General features: G+C 42.5%; 1 protein-coding gene across 1 annotated transcript in view; it reads left to right on the plus strand.

Annotated features, from left to right (window-relative positions):
- Nucleotides 1-17545, plus strand: part of LOC137637432 (uncharacterized) — a 142172-nt gene that overhangs the window by 48570 nt on the left and 76057 nt on the right. Inside the window, exon 4 of the mRNA XM_068369632.1 lies at nucleotides 11830-11841. Within this exon, the coding sequence (XP_068225733.1) occupies nucleotides 11830-11841 (12 nt within the window). The remainder of the gene's footprint in view (nucleotides 1-11829; nucleotides 11842-17545) is intronic.

A 17545-nucleotide genomic window follows, 5' to 3' on the forward strand; every position in this document is an offset into this window, starting at 1 on the left:
TCCTTAGTGTAACATTATTTGTCTTATCCATCAATGGCATTAGTTCTGCAATCCCTTGACAGTGAGACATTTGTTGATCGAGTGCCCTACTTATAGTACTGAAAGAAGTACACATCTGTTTGAGGCTCAAGGTGAGGAGGGCAGGTTCATCCTTGCCAAGATTCTCGGACATGATGTGTTGTACCATACTAGTGGTATTTTTAAATTTATTTCAGAAGCAGGTCTTCTGAAAGCTATCTAATTGTTGTATGGATGTTTGTGTTTTTATTGTTTTAAACTGAATTGATATTCATTTATAGCAAATAATATCGGCGTCATTGACCTTAGATGTCAAGATGCCAGATAACTCATAATCAAGCAATTAATCTGTCTATAATCCGTCATGAAGTCATTCACACTTTAATTGGTGATGACCTCTCTATCTCATTTATAGCATCGCAAATGGCTTTTGCTGAAACAAGGATTCAGCTAATAAGAAAATAGTAGAATCGACTGCCAAACGAGGATTTACGTTTTCAACTTCGAAAACTGCGGCAGTGCATTTTTGCCGTATAAGTTGTGTTCATTCCAACCCTGACATCGTCGTCGTCGTCGTCGGTGCCCACTCGTGTCCGAGTATTGGGTTCTGTCGTTAGCCATCAGCCTCCTATCTGTGAGAAAGAGATGAAGAAGGGTGGAGGAAACGACAGAATGCCAGTAGCTGGGTATATTGTTTTGGGTGGTCGTGGCTTTGCAACGGCCACGCACACACACTTGGCCCACACCGTTTTCACCGCGGCTCAAGACATATGAGACAGGCGGCTTCTCCGATGTTGGTTGCATCGGGCTGCCGGGTTCTTCTTATGTCAAGGCCTGCCTTGTTGCCTGCCCGACAGGCATTGCCCTCCTCCGCCGGCGCTGGGAAGCTCCGCCGTTGGGGTCTTGTTTGGTTTGATTTTGGAGTTTTCCTTCTCCTAGCCTTTGCCTATCTTAAATAAAGGAGAAGGCCCTGACATACATATGTGGGAAAAGAATTTTTGGCAAAAATGAAAAATTATTCTTATGGTTACTATTTGACGGTAACAATGCTGGAATAAGACTAGTCATTGGAGCTTTTAAGTCATATCCCATATCTAGTCTCTTAGTAGATGCTTGTGAAATGCCTTTGGAGCTTCACCACCAGTCATTACTGGTTTAGACTTCAGATGCTGCCAAAGTCACTCACATGTGAAAAATTTTAATGTAATACATATATACTACTTATCATGATATTCAGAGGCAAAGTCCAAAGTTCTTAAGCCATGGCGATCAGTAGGAGAAACAATTCAACCACTCTCTATAGTGAGCATTGAAATCAGACAAAAACAAAAGAGGTCTTTCTATCATCTTCTTGTATCTTAGCCATAATGATAAGAAGATATTTGAAGATAGCATCTCCCATACGTGGATTCCGGTAGATCGAATACAAATAGGTGTTATGTCTGCCACAAACTTTTATTACCTGGATCTCATGACATCCACATTTATAGCAGGACTTCTGAGAAGCAGGGTACTCAGTCCTAATATACACCACCATTCCCCTGGCCCTAAGAATGGCATCCCATTTCAAAATTATTAGCTTCCTAAAATCAGTTATAAGGAGCTCAGATGAGTGTCTCATTTGAGAAACCAAAGTCTCTGAGCTCGAAAGAATAATATAGTCTGGATGCAACTGTAAGGTCTTATTTGGATACAGACCACAATATTGCAATACATTTGACGATTCTGACAAAGTCTAAGATGTAGTGTTCCGGATTTCGCTCAATGTTTCCAGACAGGATAAGAATTAGCGACAGTACAAAAAACCGAAATGTATATAAAGTGGTTGAGAAAACTCATAGACGAAAGATGAAAAGTCGGGAAAAATTGGTCAACATGTACGACCCGATTCACCATGCAAGGCTAAATACCCTCCAGGATAGCCACTTCAACTGAAGGGAGGACAGAAAAGATGAAGAAACAGATACGGAAAAAAACTACCTGTTGATAAAGCACCAGGCATTCATGGCCCTTCTATTAAGACTGCCCAATACATCATTTAGAAAAAAAAAACAATAGTGAGATAAAAAAGAAAAAAAGAACATGCCTGAATTAGAAGCCCTGTCCATTTTTATGGAACATGTTGAAGAACATAGTCACGTGACTGAATTAGAAGCCCTGTCCATTTTTATGGAACATGTTGAAGAACATAGTCACCTTTTATCTTTACCATTGGCTCCAAATCTGTAGCTTGTGTTGAATTAAAGTATATAGCAATGCCTTTAATGGGAGGATGGCCATTTTACAAATCTTAGTGACTGAAGAAGTGTCCTACAAGCTTTAGAAGTGTTAGTTCTGGTAACCTTTTAGTTTTAAAGATTTTAGAGTGGCTCTTTATCATTAGGCTGAGTTATAACGGTTCAGTTATGCTGGTTTCCCACACGAGTAGGTGTGCCTGGAAATGAGGAGGCAGATAGAGTGGCAAAGGAAGCTTCCGCTGAATTGCTTCCAAGATATCTCCACAAGTAAAATGACTTTTCAGGAAGCCCATTGAGGTGATTTTATAATGGTTGTCATCAGCATCGTGATACCCTAGACGGAAATAAGACGTGAGAAATAACGAGTGTTGTATCTCCTTGGAGGTATAACATGATCCCCAAAAATGGGAGACTACTCTTTGTCGGCTTCACATTGTGCACTCATTTAACACAGGGTTTTATGACTGACAAACACCAACCGCATTGAGGTTGCTGTTTGGTACCCCTGGCAGGGAAGTATTTATTGACGAAATGTTCCACTCTTGGGCACTTAAAGTCCATTTCTTTTAGCGATGCATATTTGCACCGACTCGCGGCGGTGCTCTTTTAGCTCGGAAAAGTTTCCGGATCGCTGATTGGTTGGACGAGATAATTCCAACCAATCAGCGATCAGGACACTTTTCCGAGCTAAAAGAGCACCGCCGCGAGTCGGTGCAAATATGCATCGCTAAAAGAAATTGGACTATAGGAATAGATATCTTAACCAAAATTCTTGGAGAGTGTGTTTCGTACCATACTAAAGGGATTTTGACGTAGGAAAAATCTATTTCTGGGCGAGGGACCTGTGCCGCCCAGTGAATAAGCTCCTATTAGCACTTATTCTTAGGTAATTTACTGCTAAATATACCAGAGAAAAAATGTAAAGGAGTGCTAGGTTAACTAGCTCGCTCACCTATTGGTGTCGGTATAAAATTGGGCGTATAATCCAGAGGTCCCGCACTATTTAGATTCATCCACGACAAAGACCCCAATAGAGGAGAGCCGTTCAACCTCACTCGGCACCAGCAACTCTGGATCCGCTCAGAACCCAACTCCTTAGCACCCAAAGTTTGGGGACTCCAAGGGAGAGGAGCTGGGAGGGTTCACTGGGCGGCACAGGTCCCTCGCCCAGAAATAGATTTTTCCTACGTCAAAATCCCTTTTCTGGGCTTGAACCTGTGCCGGCCAGTGAATATATACAAGAGAAATGTCACCAAACTTGCAAAATAAAGGAAAAACATAAACATAAGGGAAATACAAGTTGCTTTAATCAGAGATGAGTGCCAAAAACAGCTATAAGGGTATCTTAAAAAGAACATAAATCCACTTGGTAGAACAATTGACCAAAAAAGGTAAGGTATAATAATGCCGTGAGTGATGATATATACAGATACTCAGGAGTCAAAAATTTACAAATATAATAATAGTAATCAGGTGCGAAACCAACGAATACAAATAGGGTATAAATGAGGCAGGTAAGGGGGAGAGATAAAATAACAAGGAATTAACATATGAGTTACCTGGGGGTAACTACGCTCCCTGCAGCTACTGTAGGAAATTTAAGGGCTTCCAAATGTTTAAGGTAGTGTTTCTTGAACACTGAGGGTGACTTCCACCCTGTATACCTGGAAAGATCCGTAAAATTCATGTGGTGAAAAAAGTTCACCGAAGTAGCAACCGCTCTGATATCATGTGCAAGAGGAAAAGAGTCAGGGCTAGCTTGTTTAATAAAATACAAGATTTGTTGCCTGATCCCTTTAATGGTAATGGTACCGCCTTGTTCTCTAACGAATAGAGGCCCCGAGGAGTTAGAGGAGGTCCGGGATAAATAAGACCTAAGAGTAGTAACAGGGCACAGAGACGGATCTTGCGTGAGGGGAACAATTTTCCAGGAGGACCATCTGTTCTGAGGGTCTTCGTTCTTAGCTAAAAAGAATTTGTTAGGTGAAAGAAGGACCTCTCCCGAAGGAAGGAACTCAATATGACCCGGGTCTCTTGACAAAGCTGCCAGTTCAGAAATTCTTGCCCCGGAAGCCAAACTCACCAGGAAAAGTGTTTTCCTGAGAAGGGGAATATAATCACAAGAACTGTTAATGGTATCAGAAGCCAATTTGAGTACATCATTAAGGAACCAGGTAACCGGGGTAGGACGAGTAACCGGTTTCAGTCTGGCACAAGCTTTCGGAATTGAAGCTAACAAAGAGTCGGTTAAGTCTATGTTAAAACCCACTAGGAAGATCTTTTTCAAGGCAGATTTAATAGTGGTGATAGTATTGGCTGCCAGACCTGATTCTAATAAAGTTCTAAAGAAAGTAACTGTAAGGTTCAAGTTCATACAGTGTACGTCTGAGTCTATCAAAAATTTAGCCAACTTTTTAACCGCAGAATCATATTGGCGGATGGTGGAATCCCGTTTATCTGATTCTAGGAACAGGGTGTTTTGAGGATCGATATTGGCACCATGCATGGCCGCAAACTTCATGAAGTCCATAAAGTTAGGGCGCTCTGAATGTTTGAGAAAGCGTACACAACGCGTGTTTGTACTATCTGAGACAGAACCGGATTGGGTATCGGGTGAGGATGTAGTCTCAACTCTCGCAGGAGAGGGTACCAATTGCTCTTGGGCCAGTTGGGTGCGACCAAGGCTACTCGTCCCTTGAAGGATCTCAGTTTGTCTAGGACTTTCAGTAAAAGATTCACCGGGGGAAAGAGATAAATCCTTTCCCAGATGTCCCAATTCTGTGACATGGCGTCTGTGGCGTAAGCCTGAGGGTCTAGATTGGGAGCCACATATACTCTCAATTTGTGGTTGGACTCCGTGGCGAAGAGGTCCACTTGGAGACCCGGAACCCGAGAGAGAATCCACCGGAATGACTTTAGATCGAGTGACCATTCCGATTCTAGAGGGGAGGTCCGGGACAAAGCGTCTGCCACTACGTTCCGGACTCCCGCCAGGTGGACAGCTGAAAGATGCCAACGGTTCGAGGCTGCTAGGGAGAATATGGCTACTAGAACATGGTTCAGAGGCCCTGATTTTGATCCGCCTCTGTTGAGGCAGCGGACCACCACTTCGCTGTCGAGAACCAGACGAAGGTGTTGTCTCTTGGGTGGAGCGAGACGTTTCAGGGTTAGAAGAACTGCCATGGCCTCCAGCACATTGATGTGAAATTGGCGGAATAAGGGAGACCAAAGACCTTGAACTTTCCTGAGCTGAGAATAGCCTCCCCAACCTGATAGGGATGCGTCCGTGTGAATGATTAACTTCGGAGGCGGAAATCGAAGGGGAACTGACTTTGACAGATTGTTGGCCCTTGTCCAAGGTAGAAGTCTTTCCCAGAGAATGGGAGGAAGGCGGACTTTCCTGTCCCGGAGCTTCCGGTTCGCCCTCGAACGCCAGACACGATTGATATCTTTCAATTTTGCCTTCAGAAGTAGATCCGTCACTGAAGCAAATTGAAGGGACCCTAGGATCCTCTCTTGGAGTCGTCTGGAACTTACTTTGTCTTTTAGAAAGCGTTTGGTGTTCCTTGCAATCTCTAACCTCTTGGGTTTGGGAAGACACAGAGTATGAGATATAAGATCCCATTGCAGGCCGAGCCATTGGAACTTTGATTTCGGAAGAAGACGGGACTTCTTGAAGTTGATCTGGAAGCCTAGAGATTGAAGGTATTGGATGACTCTGTGAGTGGCTTTTAGGCAATTTTGGGAGGTGTCTGACCAAATGAGCCAGTCGTCCAGATAGGCTACTACTTGAATCCCTTGATTTCTGAGTTCCTGAACAGCAACTTCTGCCAACTTTGTGAAGATCCTTGGGGCGATATTGAGCCCGAAAGGCATCACCTTGAAGGAGTAACTTTTGTCCCCTAGGCGGAAGCCTAGATACGGACGGAAGTGTCTCGCTATCGGGACGTGATAATAGGCGTCTGTAAGATCGATAGAGGTGGTGACGGCCCCACGGGGAAGTAAGGTCCGCACCTGCGAGACGGTAAGCATTCGAAACTTGTCGCATTGAATGGACAAGTTGAGAAGGGATAGGTCTAGAATCACTCTTCTCTTGTCCGAATCCTTCTTCCGGACACTGAACAGCCGACCCTGAAACTTCAGGTGTTTCGTTTCTTGTATGGCGTTCTTTTGTAACAGGTCCTGGACAAATTCGACTAGGTCCGGAGTGGAATGTTGATGAAATCTGTTCGGAGGTGGAGGTCCTTGAATCCAACTCCACCCCAGTCCCTTGGAGATGATACTGAAAGCCCAGGGACTGAACCTCCATTTGTTGCGGAAGGCATAAAGCCTCCCCCCTACCCGCTGCACCTCAGTATTGGTTTGAGGAGTTGCCTCCACGTCCGCCTCGGAAGTTCTTTCCCTTGCGAAAGAATCTACCTCTACCTCTGTTCTGGTTTGAACCACGGTGGTAGCCTCTACCTCTATTATAACTCTGGGAAGAGCCTTGAGCCTCATAAGACTGGTTAAAGGCTGGAGAGGTGGTGGAGGCACCGGGAAGCTGGCTCTTAGGGAGCAGAACGGTGACATAGTCGTCCGATGAAGGAGCCTGAGAGGTGGAAGGCTGTGCAGGAGCAGCAGGAGATGGAGGAAGAGGCTGTCGGAAAATGGACGAACTACTCTGCTGTTGCCGGAACTGGGTGGAGGTATATGGGCGGAGCTTCTTCCTACCCCGGGCTTGGTAATTTGCGGGGTCATATTTCCGTTTAGGAGTCAAACCCCAACGGGCTTTAAGGCTCTGATTGACTCTAGTAGCCTCTGCCAAGACTTCCTCCACAAGATCCTCAGGGAAGAGATTTGAACCCCAGCAAGAGGACCGGATAAGTTTATTAGGCTCGTGCCTAATAGTCGCCTCCGCCAGGACGTGTTTGCGACACCTACGTTTAGCCATAGCAAAGTCATATAAATCAAAATATAATGACTGCAACGTAGCCTTATTGAGAGACTTAAAGATACTCTCAGTATCATAAGTTAAGGCTATCGACTCCGTAGATGTGGCCAAGTTCAAAGTTCGGCCAACACGTAGGCGGGAATCATACTCATGTTTAATAAGGGACTCCGGGAGACGGGGAAGCCGCTCACTAAACATAACTGAAGCACAGTCCGCTGTTAGCTTGCCAGAAGTAAAAGTGGTATGGACATTGTCCCAACACTCATTGCCTGAAGGAAGAAGGAGGGAGATCGGATCCACCTCTCGGATGGGAGGCAAGGGCTTCTCCTCCAGAGCATATTGGAAAGCAAGCTCTGCTACCTTATTGACGCATGGAGTCACGGTGTTTTTGTCCATTAAGAACATTGTGAAGGAGCTCTTATAAGGTGTCAACATGGTATTGGTGCAACCAATATCATTCAGGAACCTAGCCCAAACAGATTGGGCTTGTTCTTTTGGAAAAATGACCGTCTCTTTGGGGACCTTATCCAGCCGAACCAGAGCTTCCTCGGTAAGCCTGGCATAACCATGAAATGGAAATGCTAGACCAGGAGGAAAGAATTCAAAATCCTCTAGAGGACGAGTGCCAAGACCTTCCAATGTTAACATCCCGTCTGAGAATGGGGAATGAAGAGCCATGCGCCAAGGGTTATTCTTGGTAAACGGCGGGAGCTTAGAGGCATCCGGGATGAGAGAGCTTTGAACTCGCTCCGGAGCACCTTGCTCTAATGCCCCAAGTCTCTGACCAATGTTAGAGAACATCGTGTCCATCTTGGCATGCATTTCCGACACAATCTTCGATTGCATCTCCGAACGATACGAAGCATGGCTGATTCGGAAAGGCCCGGGTTAGGAGCAGAAGTGGCGGGTTGTACTCCCGGGTCGTGAGACTTAGAGGAGGAGCCGGAAGCCTTAGATGACGGGTTTGTATTAGACTTGGAACTATGGGAAGCCTTGTGGGGCTTACGAGCTTTTGGCAAAGTTCTCGATGTAGACTTATCTTTGGGGGGAACCGGGTGTGATCGATGAGACGAATCACGGTCCCCAGAAAAACCATGGAAAGAAGAGAGATCAGATGAAGAAGAAAGAGCGGGGCTGAGGATAGGAATCTCAGCGCCGGTAACACCTGCCTCACTTACCACCCTACCTGCATCCGGATCATCCAACAACATAGGCTCAACGTCCAAGTTCATGGAAGCCACATTGTCTTCCAGATCTCCGGGGGCATCCAACGGATCTTGTTCCTGGTCGATGAATCCCACTATGGTGGCATCAATGTCGGCAATGATGGGTGCCGCAACATGCCTAGCCACAGCGGCTGAAGACTTGGCATTAGGGTATATCATGGCACAGTAGTCTTCAGATAGGACGTAAGGCTGTTTAGATTTTACGTTTCGGGCAAATCCCCCAACCCACACTTTCAGGGTGGCCCGAGCCGCAGTCTTCTGCTCCGGGGATGCCTGAAATAATAGTGGGAATTACAAAAAGGAAGATTCCCGGCGGTCCTTCAAGACCATAGAAATCTTACTAAATAGTGTATGTATACCAAAAAAGGTAAAATAATTAGAAAGGCAACATAGCCAACGGGACTCACCGAATCAGATCCGAGGGTGGTGATGAGGTCAAAACAGACCATACAGTTATCAGGGTGCCAGACCACGATGTCCTCCAGCTGAACTCCGCAGAGGGCGTGAGACCTACATACGGTGTGGCCACAAGGCTGATGAAGAACAGCCGCACAAGCCGTCGTCTGACAATGCACCATCTATAAAAAGAATAGTATATGAGAAACTGTAATTCTCTTAAGTAGGGGCGGGTCCGGAGGACCCGGGACTAAACATGAGTCTAACTTAAGACTAGAGCTTAACTGTAATACTCTTAAGTAGGGGCGGGTCCGGAGGACCCGGGCCTAAACATAAGTCTAACTAAGACTAGAGTATAGCTATCCATTCCGGTCGAGCCGGGATCATAAAAAAGGATGCAACAAAGAATTAAGACACATGGTGTCTGATTTCCCGGAGCGAGGTTAAGCCCCGGGCCGGGAAATAAAAGTATATCCATAAACCAATACATATAGGAACTCCGGGATAGTGATCTGTCATATATAATCATATATAATCATAGGAACTGTTATAAATTAATAGGGGGGCGGAACTGTAGATAAGAACCGCCAACCGAACCCGGAGGGTTTCGTATAACATAATAAAAGTGTGATAGGTGAATATAAAATAGGGTGCACCGGGATCCTACTCTGTTGACCGGTGGCCAACCCGTCTAGACAGAGACGAAACCGCCGGGACACCCGGAGGACAAAGTCCATAAACACTGAACTACCCCCTCTAAAAGGAGGGAAGGCAACGGTCCCCTAGGGGAGGGGGGAGAGAAGCCTAGCCACCAACCTAGCGAGAGGGGGAGCTTGGGGGAGGATCACGTGATACGGAGCAGCAGGGCTACCAACTGACGATCCCCAAACACTACCAGACAGATCATACGGAGTAATAAGCACAAATATTCATTATAATAGTAATAGCGTTGAAAATTATATAAATATACACATAAAAAATTTAGGGCAAGGCATGCAACATAAATAAATCCCAAAGGACAACACCTGATGGCTTATATAATAAAATTGCCGCCTAGTAACGAAGGTCGGCAAGCCATCTACGATACGTAACTTGATATCGGCCCTAAATATGAACCACAAGGGTTCTAAACGCTAAATAATGAATATCCACAATAGCATATAAAAAACTTTAAACTAATAATAAAAATAATGCACTTAGTAACACCGCGAGTGAAACTAAAAGCTCTCAAAACAGGAGTACCAACTGTAAGCGGAATCGAGCAAGACCGAGATGATCGAAGAGATTAAACTCCTATAATTTAAGTATTAAACGATCTAGATTGCTCAAAACACAGCAAAACATAGCTTGGTACTTAACTTAGACGGTGTCTCCTGGGAAACCGATGAAGAAGCCATAATCCAGTGGAAAATAAGCAAAATACGAGAGCACAAAAAAAGCGGGTTACAACACAGGCGTGCTAAAAAGGAGTTGGGTTCTGAGCGGATGCAGAGTTGCTGGTGCCGAGTGAGGTTGAACGGCTCTCCTCTATTGGGGTCTTTGTCGTGGATGAATCTAAATAGCCTCTGGATTATACGCCCAATTTTATACCGACACCAATAGGTGAGCGAGCTAGTTAACCTAGCACTCCTTTACATTTTTTCTCTGGTATATTTAGCAGTAAATTACCTAAGAATAAGTGCTAATAGGAGCTTATTCACTGGCCGGCACAGGTTCAAGCCCAGAAATGGCCCTTTTAGATTAATTTTAGTATCAGATCTTCTGAAAGCTATTTAAGGATTATATTGATCTGATGCTTTCATGGTTTTGAATTGAATTTTCTATTATAGTATTTATAGCACAGGATATCAGTATCACGGGCCTTCGATGTCAAGATGCTAGAAAACCCAAAATCAGTCAATCAATCAAATCAATGGACTATGATTGGTTGTAAGATATTTTTTTGTTTGGACATATTATCAAATTACCGGTTGATTGTATTTCATTTATTAAACAAGAGATTGTCATTGATTTCTCTGATTTCATGGAAAGTATTTTAACTTGTGAAGCATTTATATCTCTGGCACAGTAGTCAGAGGTCTATGAAGTTCTGACTGCAGCCTCATGTATAGTAGAGCCATCTTTTAGAACTAGATACTTTGTTTGACTAGGAAAATTTGAAATTAATTGCATTCAGAATATTGATAGGATTTCAGAGCATGGCAACCATACTCATCAAACAATGAAAGCTAAGACAGTCCCTTTGCTCTGCATTAGAATGATCACAGATAGCTAACTAATTGTTATATATAGATAGGATAGTGTTTAAGCATTGCAAACATTCATGTTAACATGAGCAGCCTTTTTTATTGAATGAATGCAGAATTTATAGTGATTATTTTATTTACCAAATTTATAAAAGGCAAGAGAGCGTGCTAGAAATAGGAATGAATGGCGAGCGATTATGACGCAGTTCCGGTAGGCCCTGCTGCTGCCTCCGATGCCTTAGATGACCGCGGAGGTAGCAGCAGTAGGGGATTCAGCAATATGAAGCTTCATCTGTGGTGGATAATGTGGGAGGGTGGGCTGTGGCACCCTAGCAGTACCAGCTGAACTCGGTTGAGTCCCTTGTTAGGCTGGAGGAACGTAGAGAGTAGAGGTCCCCTTTTTTGTTTTGTTTCATTTGTTGATGTCGGCTACCCCCAAAAATTGGGGGAAGTGCCTTGGTATATGGATGGATGGATAAACTTTTATTGTAATTCCAACATTTATCCTTTCCAAGTGTTGGTCATTTTCTGTATATGAGGTAAAAGTAAGCTTGACTACTGGGAAAGTCTGCTGTATATGGAGGCAGTCTTTGCCAAAGTAGTGGTGTCTTTACTAATTTTATAGAAAATTCAGCTGTTCATCAAAATGTACTTGACACGTATAATGTATAAGTGAACTTAGAGGTTTGTAAATATGAACTATAACTAAATTATATTTTGAAAGATTCATATCCCGTTAAAATTATATCTAAAAGTATTTTTTCATTTTATTTCAGGGAACAGCAAAGGTAAGCGCTTTTGTCAAATGGATTCACGTGAGTTTTTTATGTCTAGCTGTGTGGGTCAGTTCAAATTGGTAAAGGTTTTACTTAGAAATATTAATTTATACCACCACAAATTTTTCATCAAAAGTAATAAGAGTTTGTTCTAAAAACCTAGTCTTTAATTGTAATTCTTCTAAAAAAAAGTGCATTAGTAATAAGAGATTTTTAATGAAAATTAATTATTTCAATGCTTTGGTGCAAATCATGTTCAGTTCATTCTTTTAGTGAAAAATCTTGACATGATAAAAATAGAAAATAGATTTTCTATAAAGGTGTCTGCTAATGTAGAGGCAAATTAGAAACCACTGTTGGAGAAGAAGTGTGGGAACTTAATTAATTTCAGTTATTGAACGTAATTCATTTTAGATTGAAGATTTTTGTTTATAACAATAAATCTTTCTTGAAAGTCATGTGCTAAATATCAGGGACATTTATACTTTAACCCTTTTACCCCCAAGCTATTTGGAAATTTCCAACCCTTAACCCCCAAGGGTTATTTTTTTTCAAGAACATTTTGCAGTATATTTTTTTTAAATTGCTCTAACAGCCTTAATTTTCGTCATAGAGAGGTCAGGTTGGTCTCATTCTTTTGGAAAATGCCTGGAGTTTCTTAAAAAATTATCAAAAATATGCAAAAAAAAAAATTAAATAGCATTTTTTGGCAAGGACGTACCGGTACGTCCATGGGGGTAAAGGGATGAGTTTTGTGAAACGTACCAGTACGTCCTTTGGGGGTAAAAAGGGTTAATATAGCAAAAGTAGGGTATATATTTGAGCCATAGAAGGTCAACATTTTGTCTTAAATTTAACTTTGTATACACAAATCCTATTCCATCCCACTGTAATTATAGCATACAGTCATGAATCGATAAGGGACAGTACTGTAATAACATAACTGAATTTTAATATTTTTAGAATCTCTTTTGCAACCAATTTGTAGCTACAATTTGGAAATTACTTGAATTGTTCACTCTAATTTTAGGTTCCGAAACTTGAAACTCTTGAAAATTATTTACTTTAATAGTTCCCTTGCTGACCCTGTTGAAGTAAGAGCCCACCACTTATTGTGATCGAAATTGACTTCTCTCAAATGATATTCAATTATTATAATGTTAGCTACTGCCATAATATCATAAGCTTTGTTCCAAATGTTACAGATAATTTCATCCACCTGTTACTACCTACAATAACATTCTACTTATGACACAAACGCATTTCTAATTAGCTTTCTCACATGTTTGGACCTGTTTCTGAATTAGATTTTCTATCTACACAAAGAAACTTATAGATGATAACCTATTGAAAATCTCTGAGAGGGAAAATGAGATACGAACAAGGTATCCTGATCTTTGAAAACATCTTTATCTGGAAGTTGGTTGATAAAAATGAACAACTAAAGATTCAAACTGTGATTCGCTAAAATACTTCAGTAGTATATCCATATATTATTAATTTACCCCACAAAACTAAGGATGACACTGATTCTGATGTAACCTGTTTTAAATTACCTCCTGCCTGTTATAATGTACACTCTCGTTGGATGAGGATATTTCCATATATTAGATAACTATATGTTGTCTTGAAAGAAATTAGTCCTGTATGATAACTGAATGGGTTTGTGAACACCCCTCTCTCACCTACAAAAATTAAGTTATGAGAACCATACTGGCATTATGATGGCAAAACAAATCATAACAAAAAGTGGGTTGATACAAATCAGCAAAGTCAATTAATCCTTTATCATGTTATCCACTGCCCTCTCTTGAAGATCTTGAACTTGCGAGCAGTCAGTGTCTATCTTGCTTAGGGATGTTGCTAACATGCCTATCGCCAGTTTTTCTGTAATCTTCCCTTTATCCTGATTTGCATGAAGGAAAAGATACCAAGAGATACCAAGCCTTCCCTATGTCCTGTGAATGGTGAAGACAAGGAACCTTTCTGCAATTATCAATTGGTCCTTCGAGCTTAATTAATCCGTTAAGTGATTCTGATTCCCTGGAAGGAAATGATGTAGTAGAAAATTTTCTTCGTCATGTTTGCCATAAGTTCCGAGGTCAGCAGGAAAATAATTCTTGATTTTGCTTCCTTGTTTCCTGATTTACGCTAAATTTGTCATATTGTCTAAACATATACTAATCCATTTTGTTTTCACAAGATTCTCCGATTGAATTGGTGCTTTTTAAACCTGGCTAGTAATTCTTAACAATAGAGGAAGACTTTTCAAAGGAAATCCCCATCATACCCGAGAAGTGTGGATCTAGTTGTCTCATTTTTAAATATTTAACTTAGCCGGTGAATATATAATAGCTGCAACTCTGCGGCTCGACAGAAAACACACTAAAAAAACTCGCGAGCGATCGCTATGAAGGTTGCGGGTGTGCCCACCAGCGCCAACTGTCGGCCAGATACCACTCTTGTATGTAAACAAAACCTTCAATTCTTCTCTGTCGACGTTGACGACAAGACGTATTCATACTCGCTGTAGAACCTGGAGTTTTCTTAACATATTTGGTGAAGTACTTCATTTTGGTTTGAGCTTTCGCAGTACAGGTGTTTTATCTTCAACTTAAATCTTGAACTCGTTTTTGGATAGATTTAATTTTTGATGACTTTGGATTGTTTTTTGGACTTTCCTTGACTTTTAAATGGCCGACCCTTCCCTCAGTACGGAAGTGTGTTTAGGCTTTTAGCAATTATCTTATCACGTTATAAATTAATTATAGATTTTCCTCTATATATTTTATATCTCATCCGCCTTTATTAGGCCTCTTCGATTAGCTTTCCATTTATAATAAACATCAAAATAAATTTTAATGATTTGTTTATATGCGACCTTTCCTGAGAGTAGGCGGTCCTAACTTGGAAACCGAAGTTAAACAACGTTGAGCCCTTTCAATCGTAAATAGCTTTTAAAGAGCTAATGATTTAAAACTTATTAAATGAATATTTTTTAATAGATATTTTATGAAAGATTTTCTTTGAATAGTCTTCGTACTTTTTCAAAGATGAACTAACGTTTAGTTTATTTATGCTACGCAGTTTGCGCTCTATCGTTACGATAGAGAGAGAGAGTATCACGGTTTCACTTTGCAGAAAGAGTAAATCGATTCTGACATTTTGTTCATTCTTCTTTCAAAGCTTAAATGTTTTAAATTCTATTTTAAAGGAACTTTTTAATTGAAAAACCTTTCAGTTTTTTCCTTTGGTCAAATAACCTGTTTTTTTGACGAAACGTAAGTGGGCTCTTCTCTTAGGTGCGAAATCAAGAGAGAGAGAGAGAGAGAGAGAGAGAGAGAGAGATAGAGACGGAGGGAGAGAGAGGAAAGAAAACGTTCCGATCTTTATCTCGTCCCAAGTGGGTAACGTTGTTCTCGAGTTACTCTCGTCCCTAGTCTCTGTACGGGGAGAAAGGATAAAACGTTTTTAGTTTTTTATTCTCGTCCCAAGGCAATGTACGGTGAGAGATTGAAAACGTAGTTTTGAATGAACTAGTGTTTAGTCTCTTCCCCAGCCACTGATTTTTTTTATCTTAAAATATGTTTACTGTTTTTTGCTGGTATTAATGTGCTTACATTATACGACGGATTTCGCAATTACAACCTTTTGATGAGGGTAGAATTGCGTGCTTCAGGTAGAAATCAGTTTTATTCATACCTAATGTGAATTGTTAAAAAATTCGATTTCTGTGAAATAAGTGCAAAACAGAAAATCGTAGTGATAAAGTGATATTGCTCAAAGTGTTATCAGTGTTGCGACCGAGGGTTCGTCTGTTCGTGCCTGTCGTTCGCCTAGTCCGGGACCTCTTGCAAGCTCCCAAGCCCAGGGGAGAAGTAATGTCGTACGACTTATGGGTTCGAGAGGCCTTGATCAGCGAACAGACGTTCCCTCTATGGTATCGGGTGTATCTTACCAAGATCACCCCTACCATAAGACGAGAGAGACGATTTTCTCCTCGTCATCCGAAGGCTTTTCGCATAAGAAACCGTGGAACAAGGTTTCGAGGCCCTTTAAGCGAAAGTCAGTCCTTTCAGGACAGGTCCAGCGTCCTGGTTTTAACCATTAGGACAGCTCTGACCCTATGCAGTCATCGGAAGACTGCTCGCCGCCTAACAAAAGCGTAACACAGACTCCGAGAGTCTTTTTGTAGGCAAGGTTTTGCGGTCACAGACGTTACCCTCGTCTCTTACCGCAACCATTCCCGTTGATCCTAAATGGGTTGTACGGCAAGACATGCAGAATAAGCTTGCCTCCCTTATGGAAGACTATTCTGCCGATATGTCCGTTGAGCCTAGCCGTTTATCTCATCGAGATCCTGGCCTTCAGCCACCCTAACATTCCTTTGTGCGTCCTGTTGACGTTGGCGTAGCCAAGTCACGTCAGTCAGGTTGTTTAGAACCACACTCGATGCGGTCTCGTGTGGATTTTCAGCCACATTTGGACGTTAGGCCACTTGCTGATGCTCCTGTTGACGTTCAGGACGTTCGCTAACAATCGGAGTTGACTTGTTTTGACGCTGAGCGTCAACCTCCGCATTCTAGAGTTGTTTTGACTGCTCAGTCTAGGCGGTCAAAGCAGTCTCGAGTGGACGCTGTGCGTCCTCACGCACCTGTTGTTGTTGATAGTTCACAGACTGTCAAGCAGTTACATGACGTTGCGTCCTGGTCTCACGCACCTGTTGTTGTTGACAGTTCACAGACTGTCAAGCAGTTACATGACGTTGCGTCCTGGTCCGCTACTAATGCACCAGTGCGTGTGGACTCTGCTTGTAAAGCATTGCCACCACGGTAGGTCTCTCCCTTGCTTGAGACTCGGCTATTATCGGACAAGGTTCCTTCAGATGAGGAAGTTGCTGTTCCCCCTCCTACTGATATTCCCTTGAGGACTCTGTCAGACGGAGAGGAGCCTAAAGCTGCTTAGCCCTCTATGGACTTTAAATAAATCATGCTGATTTTTAAGGATCTTTGTCCGGATCTTTTTGTAACTGCTGCTCCTCGTTCGCCTAAACGTCAGAGCTTACACTAGGCCTAGCTACTTCGAAGCCGTTGTTTTATAAGCTAGTGCTCTCTCGCTCTTCTAAGAGAGCTTTACGTTTGCTAGGCGACTGGTTTATCACCAGGAGGAGTTTGGGGGAGACAGCCTTTGCTTTCCCTTCTTTTAAACTGGCTTATAGAGCGAGAGTCTGATATGACACGAGAGAAGTTCTCGGCTTGGGAGTTCCTGCCTCTGCCCAGATAGACTTCTCAAACCTCATAGACTCTCCCTGGCGCCTGGCCATGAGACGCTCCAAGATTTTACAGGTCGACTTCACAGCTATTTTCGAGCCTTTGAATTTTTGCTGTACAATTATGTCATGCATAAACAAGGCTTTCAGGGATGGCTCCAATGATCTGACAGCCACGTTCTCTGCAGGAACAAGTCCCTCAGGGATGGCTCCATGATTTGGCAGCCATGTTCACTGCAGGAGTACGTAAGAGGCAAGTGCGCTCAATGTGTTCATTGTCAAGACAAACTTCACGATGAAGTCTACCAGGCTGTCTTGACAGCATTTATGGAAGGCGACTGGATGGTCTCTCTCGACCTTCAGGAGGCATACTTCCACATTCCTATACACCCGGATTCCCAACCGTTTCTGAGGTTTGTTTACAGGAATGTGGGGTACCAGTTTCGA

The sequence above is a fragment of the Palaemon carinicauda genome, unplaced genomic scaffold (assembly GCF_036898095.1).
Source record: "Palaemon carinicauda isolate YSFRI2023 unplaced genomic scaffold, ASM3689809v2 scaffold73, whole genome shotgun sequence".
NCBI lineage: Eukaryota > Metazoa > Arthropoda > Malacostraca > Decapoda > Palaemonidae > Palaemon > Palaemon carinicauda.